Genomic DNA, 13333 nt, shown 5'->3' on the forward strand with positions numbered 1-13333 from the left:
AAACAATGTGAATATACAGAAAAGTATTTATATTGTATTTACATTATATGTACCTGCATGGTATGTAAGTAGAAAGGTATTACCATACAAACTGGCAGACTGGCAAAATAAAAGGGAATAAATAACAAGCCTCAAGAAGGCTGTTGGGAAATAGGCACTACTATATTCTAACACTGCTGGTGAGAATATACATTGGTACGTTTTTCTGCAGAGGGAATTCAACAATATTTTTCTAAAGCAAGCCTAGACATATACTATTTGACTCAGTAAAACAGCTTCTAGGAATTTATATTAGCTCACAAAAGTAGTGTGTAAAAATGAGCTCATAGGTTATATTGTGAAAAACTGGACCAAAAAAGCCCATCAAGGAATTACACAGAAATATTACATAACCTGAAGTGATGTCCAATACAAAACTAAAACGGTAGGCTAGGGAATTCCCTGGGGACAGTCCAGTGGTTAGAGGACACCATGGTTCCACTGCCAAGGGTATGGGCTCAATCTCTGGTGAAGGAACTAAGATTCTCCCAAGCCGTGTGGCGCAGCCAAAAGAAAAAGATTCACTATATGTAGGTGCGAATTGATTCCACTTATTTCTTTACTTTGTACATATATGCTAAGAAGTCAAATATAATAGATGTTAGATTATATTTACACTATTTAAACTTTTTCAAAATCAAATTTCTTAAAATGAAGTAAGCATGACTTTTGTAACACACTTATTTCCATCTGACAGAGTGCAGGAGAAGAGCAAGAGCCAACTAGGAATTAAGAAAAAGTTTTGTTGGCTGTGTATGGGCACAGTCTGTTGTAGGCAGCAATGCTATACTGGCCCTTTCTTTTCTTATCTTCCATCCCTTCTCTCTATTCAGGCTTCATTCTAAAGAATTAACCAGAATTGAAAGAGACACGTGTACCCCAACATTCATTGCAGCACTGTTTACAATAGCTAGGACATGGAAGCAACCTAGATGTCCATCGGCAGATGAATGGATAAGAAAGCTATAGTACATACACACAATGGAATATTATGCAGCTATTAAAAAGAATGCATCTGAATCAGTTCTAATGAGGTGGATGAAACTGGAGCCTATTATACAGAGTGAATTAAGTCAGAAAGAAAAACACCTATAAAGTATAATAACGTATACATATGGAATTTAGAAAGATGGTAACGATGACCCTATATGCAAAACAACAAAAGACACAGATGTAAAGAACACACTTTTGGACTCTGTGGGAGAAGGCAAGGGTGGGATGATGTGACAGAATAGCACTGAAATGTGTATATTACCATATGTGAACTAGATCGCCAGTCCAAGTTTGATGCATGAGATAGGGCACCCAGGGCTGGTGCACTGGGACGACCCTGAGGGATATGATGGGGAGGGAGGTGAGAAAGGGGTTCAGGATGGGGGACACACGTACACCCCTGGCTGAATTCATGTGACTGTACTGCAAAAACTACTATAATACTGTAAAGTAATCAGCCTCCAATTAAATAAATTAATTTACAAAAAAAAAATTAACAACTTAAAATGTTTTCAGTAAAGGCAGTGTCATTTCTAAAAATCCCTCATCAAGACGAATCTATCAATTATCCCACACACAAACCACCAAACCAGAGCAGCCAACATCAAGGCTGCTTAAGATAGGAATAAAACTGAACTCCTTGGCAAATGCTTGAAGCATATGATAAATATAAAAGAAGAAAAATAATGTAATTCCTTATAATAACTGGGTTCCAGACTAAAAGATAGTTAAGATAATAAAAGTGTGGAAAGACAACATTTTGCAAGCAATTGCTTTTATACTTAATTTCTAGACAGTCCAAGCTTACTAGTCAGAAGTATTTTAACGATTTCAAATTGCCACCGTAAAGTATCACTGAATATATGAAACTGCATGTTATTTTCTAAATAGTTCACTTACTCTTCTGTGCTTGTCTTTTTTTCAAAATCATGTATTTCTGTAAGTAGTAGTGATAGTTGCAGAAACCTATGAATATACTAAAAACTACTTAATTATATACTTGTTAAGTATTAGATAAGCAAATTATAAACCTAGACAGCATACTAAAGAGCAGAGACATTACTTTGCCAACAAAGGTCCATCAAGTCAAAGGGATGGTTTTTCCAGTAGTCATGTATGGATATGAGAGTTGGACTATAAAGAAAGCTGACTGCCGAAGAATTGATGCATTTGAACTGTGGTACTGGAGAAGACTCGAGAGTCCCTTGGACTGCAAGGAGTCGGACAGGACTGAGTGACTGAACTGAACTGATATATACACACACACACCTCTCGAAATGATCTCCTCTATCACCAGAAGACAAAACTCTTCTCTGTAAGATCCTCCTCATCTTCATATACCGAGGACTGGCAAAGATTTCTTAAACAGAATACAAGAAACACTAACCATAAAAAAAATTGATAGATTAGACTTCACTAAAACTAAAAACTATTCTTCAAAAAATCCTGTTAGGAAAAGGTAAAAAGGATAACCAAAGACAGACTGGAGTTCAAATACATATATCTGTCAAAGTAATTTTATCCAAAATATATATAAAATTTTATATAATAATAAAAACAAGTCATTCGGTAAAATAAAAAAGGGCTTGAATAGGCACTTCACCCAAAAGAGGAAATTCAAATAGCCAAAGTCTTTGGAAATGTGTTCAACCTATCATTACTCAGCAGGGAAGTAAAAATTAAAGTCACAATGGGATACCACTAAATAGACACCAGAGCGGCTAAAATTAACAAGATAGCAAATATCAAGATCTAGAGCAACTAAAAATCTCATTCACTGCTGGTGGGAACGTAAAATGTATGACCAATTTGTAAGAGTCTGTAGTTTCTAGAGCTAAATATACACTTATCTGTGACTCAGTAATTCCACTCCTAACTATACAACCAAGAGAAATGAGTACATGTCTGCCATCAGAAGACATGTGGAAGAGTATGTTTAAGACAGCTTGATTAATAACAGCCAAAGACTAGAAACAATCAACTTGCCCATAAAGAATAAACTGTGGTTTACTGCACACTGGAATACTACACGGCAACTACTTTTTTAAATGACTGGTACACAGGGAATTTCCCCGGTGGTTCAGCAGTAAAGAATCTGCCTGCACTGCAGAAGACCTGGGCTCAATCCCTGGGTCAGGCAGATTCCCTGGAGAAGGAAATGGCAACCCACCTCACTATTCTTGCCTGGAGAATCCCATGGACAGAGGGGCTGGCGGGCTACAGTCTATGGGGTCGCAAAGGAGTTAGACACAACCTAACGACTAAATAAGGGTAACAACCTACAACAGGACAAATCTCACTGCTATTCTGTTGAGTGAAAACAGCCAGACACAAAAGCTCAAACAAGTCAGTCAAGATGATAGAAATCATAAACTGGTCTAGGGGAAAGAATGAAAATATTCCTCATCGGGATGGTGGTTACACAGGTACATACAAACATATGAAATACTTAAGTATGCTTTAAACATTTTAATATACACTGTGATATGTTACAACTAAAAAAAAACATTTTCCAAAGGGAGTTGTCTCCAGAATCATCACATGACCCCCTCTCTGTAGTCAACTCCCACTGAACTTCTACTAACTCTTTCCCAGTCCCATTCAGTTCAGTTCAGTCGCTCAGTCGTGTCCGACTCTTTGTGACCCCATGAATCACAGCACGCCAGGCCTCCCTGTCCATCACCAACTCCCGGAGTTCACTCAAACTCATGTCCATCGAGTCAGTGATGCCATCCAGCCATTTCATTCTCTGTCGTCCCCTTCTCCTCCCGCCCCCAACCTTTCCCATATCAGAGTCTTTTCCAGTGAGTCAATTCATCGCATGAGGTGGCCAAAGTATTGCAGTTTCAGCTTTAGCATCAGTCCTTCCAATGAACACCCAGGATTGATCTCCTTTAGAATGGACTGGTTGGATCTCCTTGCAGTCCAAGGGATTCTCAAGAGTCTTCTCCAGCACCACAGTTCAAAAGCATCAATTCTTCGGCGATCAGCTTTCTTCACAGTCCAACTCTCACATCCATACATGACCACGGGAAAAACCATAGCCTTAACTAGACGGACCTTGGTTGGCAAAGTAATGTCTCTGCTTTTTAATACACTAACTAGGTTGGTCATAACTTTCCTTCCAAGGAGTGTCTTAATTTCATGGCTGTATTCAGCATCCACAGTGATTTTGGAGCCCAAAAAAATAAAGTCTGACACTGTTTCCACTGTTTCCCCATCTATTTGCCATGAAGTGATAGGACCAGATGCCATGATCTTTGTTTTCTGAATGTTGAGCTTCAAGTCAACCTTTTCACTCTCCTCTTTCACTTTCATCAAGAGGCTTTTGAGTTCCTCTTCACTTTCTGCCGTAAGGGTGGTGTCATCTGCATATCTGAGGTTATTGATATTTCTCCCGGCAATCTTGATTCCAGCTTGTGCTTCTTCCAGCCCAGCGTTCCTCATGATGTACTCTGCATAGAAGTTAAATAAACAGGGTGACAATATACAACCTTGACGTACTCCTTTTCCTATTTGGAACCAGTCTGCTGTTCCATGTCCAGTTCTAACTGTTGCTTCCTGACCTGCATACAGGTTTCTCAAGAGGCAGGTCAGGTGGTCTGGGATTCCCATCTCTTTCAGAATTTTCCAGTTTATTGTGATCCACACAGTCAAAGGCTTTGGCATAGTCAATGAAGCAGAAATAGATGGTTTTCTGGAACTCTCTTCCTTTTTCCATGATCCAGCGGATGTTGGCAATTGAATCTCTGGTGCCTCTGCCTTTTCTAAAACCTGCTTGAACATCTGGAAGTTCACGGTTCACATATTGCTGAAGCCTAGCTTGGAGAATTTTGAGCATGACTTTACTAGCGTGTGAGATGAGTGCAATTGTGCGGTAGTTTGAGCATTCTTTGGCATTGCCTTTCTTTGGGATTGGAATGAAGACTGACCTTTTCCAGTCCTGTGGCCACTGCTGAGTTTTCCAAATTTGCTGGCATATTGAGTGCAGCACTTTCACAGCATCATCTTTCAGGATTTGAAATAGCTCAACTGGAATTCCATCACCTCCACTAGCTTTGTTAGTAGTGATGCTCTCTAAAGCCCACTTGACTTCACATCCATTAACTGGTCACTAATCCATGTTTCCAGAGAACCTTTTGACAGACATTTATTGGCACTTAACATTTTATTAGATAGTGGAGGACACAGGAGCCTGGCACGTTGCAGTCTATGGGGTTGCAAAGAGTCAGAGATGACTTAGCAACTGAATGACAACAATTCAATGATTTTGATTTTTTTTATTTTCTTGGGCTCCAAAATCTCTGCAGATGGTGACAGCAGCCTTGAAATTAAAAGACACCTGCTCCTTGGAAGAGAAGCTATGACAAACCTAGACAGCGTATTAAAATGCAGAGACATTACTTTGCCAATAAAGGTCTGTCTACTCAAAGCTATGGTTTTTCCCGTAGTCATGTATGGATGTGAGAGTTGGACTACAATGAAAGCTGAGTGCCAAAGAATTGATGCTTTTGAACTGTGGTGCTGGAGAAGACTCTTGAGAGTCCCCTGAACTGCAAGGAGATCTGACCAGTCAATCCGAAAGGCAATCAGTCCTGAATATTCATTGGAAGGACTGATGCTGAAGCTGAAACTCCAATGCTTTGGCCACCTGGTGCGAAGAACTGACTCACTGGAAAAGACTCTTGATGCTGGGAAAGACTGAAGGCAGGAGAAGGGGACGACAGTGGATGAGATGTTTGGATGGCATCACCGACTCGATGGACATGAGCTTGAGCAAGCTGCGGGAGTTGGTGATGCACAGGCAAGCCTGGTGTGCTGGAGTCCATGGGGTCGCAGAGAGTCACAACTGCACTGAACTGAAGACATTTTATTACTAAAACCTACTTACTGCTACTGCTGCTACTGCTAAGTCACTTCAGTCGTGTCCGACTCTGTGTGACCCCATAGATGGAAGCCCACCAGGCTCCCCCTTCCCTGGGATTCTCCAAGCAAGAACACTGGAGTGGGTTGCCATTTCCTTCTCCAATGTGTGAAAGTGAAAAGTGAAAGTGAAGTCGCTCAGTCGTGTCCGACCCTTAGCGACCCCACGGACTGCAGCCTACCAGGCTGCTCCATCCATGGGATTTTCTAGGCAAGAGTACTGGAGTGGCTTGCCATTGCCTTCTCCGAAAACCTACTTAGATCTGTAAAATCCTGAAGAAAAAAAGTTCTCTAAAGGGCAGAGGTCTCCATTATTATTCACCCTGCTTTCCAAATGCCTAGCGCAATGCTATGTAATGCAAACATCAACAAATGCTTTTTTGATTCAAATGGTTCCTAAGATTTACAGAACAATGCCTCACTAAATCGCACCCTTTAACTTCTGTCTTTTAAAGACAGTTTCTCTCCCCCTCTTCAATGAGACTCTACTACAGCTTCTAAAAAGATATTTGGGGGGAAAAATCCATTTCTATGGACTGTGAAATTAACTTGAACATCAAAACCAACCAGCAAAAGAATGTCTGCCTTAAAGAAAAATATATGGAAAGGAATACAATGGGAAAGTAAATGATTTTCTTACTTTTAACAATAAGCTCTTATATTTACTATATACTGTACAGTTCTATGAGGTAACCTCTATTACCAGATACAAGTTAGACAGGAAGTTCAACAAACTGTCCCAGGTCACATGAGGGCCAGAACCTGCAGTATGAAAAGAGGGAAGACTAGGAGGTTATCGTTACAGGACACACATGCCAACAGAAAGCTCAGCGAGACTATTTTTAAGAGAATAAAAAAAAAGAAATCCAAATGGTTTTAAACATATGAAAAGATGCCCTACTTCACTGATAATAAAGGAAAATCAAATTAAAACTACATCAGGGGAGGCAATTAATTAATTCCCTGGCAATGCAGTGGTTAGAACTTGGCACTTTTACTTTGGGGGGCCCAGGTTCAATCTTTGGTCAGGGAACTAAGAACCCACAAGCTGGGAACTTCCCTGGTGGTCTAGTAGCTAAGAATCTGCCTGCCAATACAGGGGACAAAGGTTTTATTCCTGGGTTGGGAAGAGCCCACACGCGGCAGAGCAACTAAGCCTGTGCTCTAGAGCCCGGGCTCTGGAGAGAAGCCACATGAGAAGCTCCAGCACTGCAACAAGGTATAGCCCCACCCCTGCACGTTCCCCACAACTAGAAAAAGTCCCTGAGCAGCAAGGAAGACCCAGAGTAGTCAAAAAAAGATAGACCAATCTTGGGCTGTGCTATGTTATGCTTAGTCGCTGAACTGAGTCTGACTCTTTGCCACCTCAAGGACTGCAGCCCGCCAGGCTCTTCTGTCCTCAAGAATACTGGAGTGGGTTGCCACGCCCTCCTCCAGGGATCTTCCCAACCCAGGGATCAAACCCAGGTCTCCTGCATTGCAGGTGGATTCTTTACCAACTGAGCCACCAGGGAAAACCAAAATAAATCTTAAGTTGGGGGGGGGACGCAGTTGATGGGACAACCACTACATCAGGATGCAATTTCTCATCTATTAGATTAGCAAAAATATAAAAGTTTGACAAAACCCTCTTAATAAATCTGTGAAGAAGGCAAACATTCTAACATTGCTGATAAAGGCACAACCCCTAGCCAGGCAGTTTGGCAACATTTATTAAAATTATCAATGGTTATATAGCTCCTGATCCAGCCACTCTCATCATTTTGGGAACTTTTCGAACATTTATAATTACACATGTGCAAAATGATATATGTTCAAAGATTCATCACTGCAGCACTACCTGCAACAGTACAGGACTGAAATCAACCGAAACAGCTATACAAGTTTGGTTAAATGAACTGCTACAGCCACACAATGGAGTACTATGAAGCTGTTAAAAAGAGTATATTCTTCATGAACAGATATGAAAAGATCTCTACTACAAAGCATGTTACACAGCAAGGTACACATACAATAAAATTCTTGATAATGGGAGAAACTTGGTATAGGACATAACAGAACTCTAATCTTTGTAATGTTTCTGTAAAACTAAAACTGCTCTAAAATATAAAGTTTATAAAAAATAAGATACAGAGAGTATATAGTTTATTAGATGTTGTGTAAGCAGAAGGATAATGATACTACATATCAATCTACTTGTAGTTCCATAAAGAATTCACCAGTAATTAAGAACAACAGTTATATACTCAGGGGAGAGAAAATAAGAAAGGTGTAGTATTTCTGAATATAAGCTTTTTTCTTTATAATTTCTTAAAATTGTTAATGATTGTCTTTTCCAAGAAAATTAAGTAATTAAAAAACTGCACACGAATTACCTCCTTCTCTAATGAAACCCAAAGTGAATTTCTGGCACAGCAGTGTTTATTAATATATACCAGTAGACACTATGTTTAACAACTACTAAATTTCTTTAAAGACAAACTTTTCATCTCTATGGTATATGCTTTCCACAGTTACAAAGCAAAATATTTTAACTTGTTATGAGGACAAAACGAAAAATGGTTTTTACATGAAATTGCTCAGAATTCCCCAAATACATCTATTTGACACAGTAATGTATGACTGGGCTTCCCAGGTGGCTCAGAGGTTAAAGCGTCTGCCTCCAATGCGGGAGACCCGGGTTCGATCCCTGGGTCGGGAAGATCCCCCGGAGAAGGAAACGGTAACCCACTCCGGTATTCTTGCCTGGAGAATCCCATGGACGGAGAAGCCTGGTAGGCTACAGTCCACGGGGTCACAAAAGAGTCGGACACGACTGAGCGATGGAACAGAACGGAATGTATGACTAAGATTAGTAACACAATCTCAAAGTGAGGGAAATAAATCGAATTCTTTAATGCGCCACAATTTCAAAATTTTTTCATGTAATAATCAGGACTGTTCACTAATTAAAAACGCTGAAACCTATGACACTGAGAAAACATAATTAAAATACAAGTTACTAACCACAGCCAAGCAATTTTAAAGACATCCATTCAAGGTGCTATCCTGCCTACTAGCTGTTTTCAAGACCCTACCTTCACACGAACTTTTTTCTGGTCTTCAAATTATAAAAGATCAAATTATCTTTACCTTCACCTACTTTATAAAATCGCATGCATCTACAGGAATATTAAAACAAACCGTTCTTTAAAAAATTTTCAGGAGGGCCAAAATATGCCTATTAAGAAACATGTCAACTTGAAGTTAAGAAAAGAAACTCATATACACTTACTTACCTTAAAAGGTTTGTCTCCGCTGTGTGTCAGCATGTGCCTCTGCAACCAACTCTGGCTGGTTGATGGAGTGTTATATACTTTACAGCCTTTCCATAAGCAAACAAACACCTGTTAACAGAAGAGCCATAATTATTTTCATCACTTTTTTCAACAGGGACTTTTATTCCCTGTAAATTCAAGTAAACGTGCTGCAAGTCTTCAATCGACAAAGAGACACTGAATGTACCAGTCAATCAAAATGCTTACTGTAGGTACTTTCTGAACCTCCCACATGAGGCACAGTTGTAACCGTTCCCCTTTAAGGCTGCTGCCATTCAGAAGGAAATATACAAAATATTAACAATATAGTCCTAAGAATTAGAACAATGGATCATAATTTAATTTTTTCTGTTTACTGCATGAAGGAACAAGCATGTGCTAGCTAAATATTAGGAATATATAAAGGTATAAAGAAACAACAACAATAAATCAAAACAGTCAACTGGTAGATACTGATAGTTTCACCTTCAAAAAATGAGTGAACAAATTTTCCAATTATAATTTTGCTGCTCTTGATTTCCTATTCTCAAATGCATACCAATGTTTATATTATATTTATAGTTTTGATTTATTCAAAATGATTTCCAATTGTCTTGATTATGAAGCAAAATCTAATACAGAATGCTAAAATTAATACAGAAGCAGAAGCTATGACAGCAGTTACTCTGTAATAATAGACCCACATTCTTGGGTTCAGGCAACTGAGTATGACTGGGTTAACAACTAACATGATTTTTACCATCTTCCTACCACTGAGATACCAATTTTTTTTGACTGATTCTATTTTTATCAAACTGAACACTGAAAACTGCTTCCCATCATCAGTAAAAGAAGTATGAACCTACAGTAACCATTACATTCAAAGAACCATTTATAGGCTCTGTTCTTTTCTAAGGTTATAATAATTATAAATAGAGCCACACTCTGAAGATTATAATGTACTGCATATAGAACAAAACAAACATACACACAGGACTGAGGAAACAATCACTAAACAGTAAGTTTAAAGGAAAATTTTTAGAAGTCTAGAAAAATAGTCTAAAATAACTGAGATCAACTTTTACTCAAAACCATTGCACGAGACAAGAGTTATTGCTGTTGATGTTGCTTAAAGTACTTGCTTGTTTCTTTTAGTTAAGCAGATATGATGTCACAACATTTCCCCCTCTATAACCAAAATTCCTAAGCCTAGTACATGTTTATAAAATGATTCCTAAAGTTCCCAAAATTAAAAGCCACTTTTTAATGAACATAGACAAGTCTTTAAAGGTACACCAATATGCTGTGAAGACCAATTCAGTGTTTAATAATCATATATGAATATCAATCCTATCAATTTCCTAACTCAAGACTACGAAGACTCAGTGTTAAATTTTCAATTCAAGTTAATAAACAGACTGGTTTAAAACGCTTTCACAAGTCATACGCAAACAGGTATGTCCTAAAGCAAGTATTTGGGAACAAAATTTATCTCAGTTATGCAAAAAAAAAAAATTAACAGTATTGTTATAACACTTAAGAAACACCTGGCTGAGTTACTCTCAAAGAAGCAAGATAAATACTCACATTCTGTCCCTACTCAACAGCTACAGTTAGGAGAACCAACCATGTCTGATTTCTAATTCTTTTTCCTCTGAACAAACACTGCTGCTGCTACTGCTGCTAAGTCACTTCAGTCATGTCCGACTCTGTGCGACCCCACAGACAGCAGCCCACCAGGCTCTGCCATCCCTGGGACTCTCCAGGCAAGAATACTGGAGTGGGTTGCCATTTCCTTCTCCACAACAAACACTAACAGGAGGCAATTACCGGCCATGTGAACAGGTATGGTCTATCCTTCTAGATGGAATAATGTCTAGCAACACTATTAGGGCAGCAACACCTTCAGGTTCAAAGAAAAACCATAACCTTCAACCTAGTGAATTTTATAGGAAATGAGATAAGTGTAAAGAGATCAAAGCAAACTATGTTTAGCTATATTCGGGTAGAATAGTAATACCTGAAAACTACTCTGAGGGGAGAAGGGAGAAGTAAACTTGCATAAGGATAATCTTGATACACAAGATGGGCACTAAAAATCCATTATCAAGTATTCCCAAAACCCAGAAATCTTTAAAAAGCTAAACTTCCTTAAGTCCAGTCCAAAATCTGACAAAGGGGTATTTGACCTGAGATTTTCTGTATGCACAATATATGAAAAACATTTTTATACTCCATTTTTAGAAACTTTCTCATTGTAAAAGTTAACACTGAAAACCAAACAGTACAGGAGTTCAATATGAATGGAATAACTCCAGAACAAAATTTGACATGGTTCCTCTAAACTATCTTAAAATGAATTAAGAACCATGTTAATTAGAACACTGAGGTTCATAGTCCAGTCTTTCATGATAAACTGGCTTAGTTAAAACAGGTTGTATCAGAGATAACAAACAGAACAAAAATAAACAACCTAAAAATCTATCCAGCCCTTTCGTATTTTGCAGCTACACAATCTTCAAAGAACCACTAATTTAAGTGTCTATTTCTTCTGTCACCAAATAGATGCCATGAGCCCAGACTTGTTATAAGTCCAGAACACAACGAAAATACAAGATAATATTTTCTCACAGGACTAGTTAACAAAAAACTTGGGTTTCTATTAGACACTGGAGGTCCCTTCTCAAAATAACAGCTGCAAACTGTTTTCTACCAGACTGTCCAAGGAAAAAAACAGCACACGGCCATTTTTCTACTACCAACTTCAGATTTATAAGACCTCACTTGTAAGATGTAGAGGTCTAATTTCAATGTTAGAGGGAGGTTCAGGGTTTCTGTTAAGAACTCCTCTAGAAAACCTTGCTCATTACAGTCAGAACAGGTCAGCTTTACCGTCAGGGGTCTCCTCCAAAAGGCCTAAAATGAAGAAGCTTGTACAAACCAAGGGTAGTCCTAGTCTCCTTATGTTGGTCAATTTTCCTGAACTAGAGTATTTACCTGAATGTATGAAAGGCAATGCCAAAGAATGCTCAAACTACTGCACAATTGCACTCATCTCACACGCTAGTAAAGTCATGCTCAAAATTCTCCAAGCCAGGCCTCAGCAATATGTGAACCGTGAACTCCCAGATGTTCAAGCAGGTTTTAGAAAAGGCAGAGGCACCAGAGATCAAATTGCCAACATCCACTGGATCATGGAGAAAGCAAGAGAGTTCCAGAAAATCATCTATTTCTGCTTCATTGACTATGCCAAAGCCTTTGACTGTGTGGATCACAATAAACTGTGGAACATTCTGAAAGAGATGGGAATCCCAGACCACCTGACCTGCCTCTTGAGAAACCTGTATGCAGGTCAGGAAGCAACAGTTAGAACTGGACATGGAACAACAGACGGGTTCCAAATAGGAAAAGGACTACGTCAAGGCTGTATATTGTCACCTTGCTTATTTAACTTCTATGCAGAGTACATCATGAGGAACGCTGGGCTGGAAAAAGCACAAGCTGGAATCAAGATTGCCGGGAGAAATATCAATAACCTCAGATATGCAGATGACACCACCCTTATGGCAAAGTGAAGAGGCACTCAAAAGCCTCTTGATGAAAGTGAAAGAGGAGAGTGAAAAGGTTGGCTTGAAACTCAACATTCAGAAAACAAAGATCATGGCATCTCGTCCCATCACTTCATGGGAAATAGATGGAAAAACAGTGGAAACAGTGTCAGACTTTATTTTTTGGGGCTCCAAAATCACTGTGGATGCTGATTGCAGCCATGAAATTAAAAGACACTCCTTGGAAGGAAAGTTATGACCAACCTAGATGGCATATTAAAAAGCAGAGACATTACTTTGCCAACCAAGGTCCGTCTAGTCAAGGCTATGGTTTTTCCCGTGGTCATGTATGGATGTGAGAGTTAGACTGTGAAGAAGGCTGATCACCGAAGAATTGATGCTTTTGAACTGTGGTGCTGGAGAAGACTCTTGAGAGTCCCTTGGACTGCAAGGAGATCCAACCAGTCCATTCTAAAGGAGATCAATCCTGGGTGTTAATCGGAAGGACAGATGCTAAAGCTGAAACTCCAATAC

General features: G+C 39.1%; 1 protein-coding gene across 5 annotated transcripts in view; it reads right to left on the minus strand.

The window, feature by feature from the left end:
• AEBP2 (AE binding protein 2) overlaps window positions 1-13333 on the minus strand; it is a 296022-nt gene that overhangs the window by 254883 nt on the left and 27806 nt on the right. For all 5 annotated transcript variants that reach the window (XR_016037669.1, XM_055394700.2, XM_055394702.2 and 2 more), the window contains exon 3: window positions 9234-9341. Coding sequence is in view for 4 of the 5 variants with exons in the window: in XM_055394700.2 (XP_055250675.1) it covers window positions 9234-9341 (108 nt within the window). In the remaining variant the exon portion in view is untranslated. The remainder of the gene's footprint in view (window positions 1-9233; window positions 9342-13333) is intronic.

This window comes from Moschus berezovskii, chromosome 6 (genome assembly GCF_049115385.1).
Source record: "Moschus berezovskii isolate FMDL1 chromosome 6, NW_MosBer_1.0, whole genome shotgun sequence".
Classification (NCBI taxonomy): Eukaryota; Metazoa; Chordata; class Mammalia; order Artiodactyla; family Moschidae; genus Moschus; species Moschus berezovskii.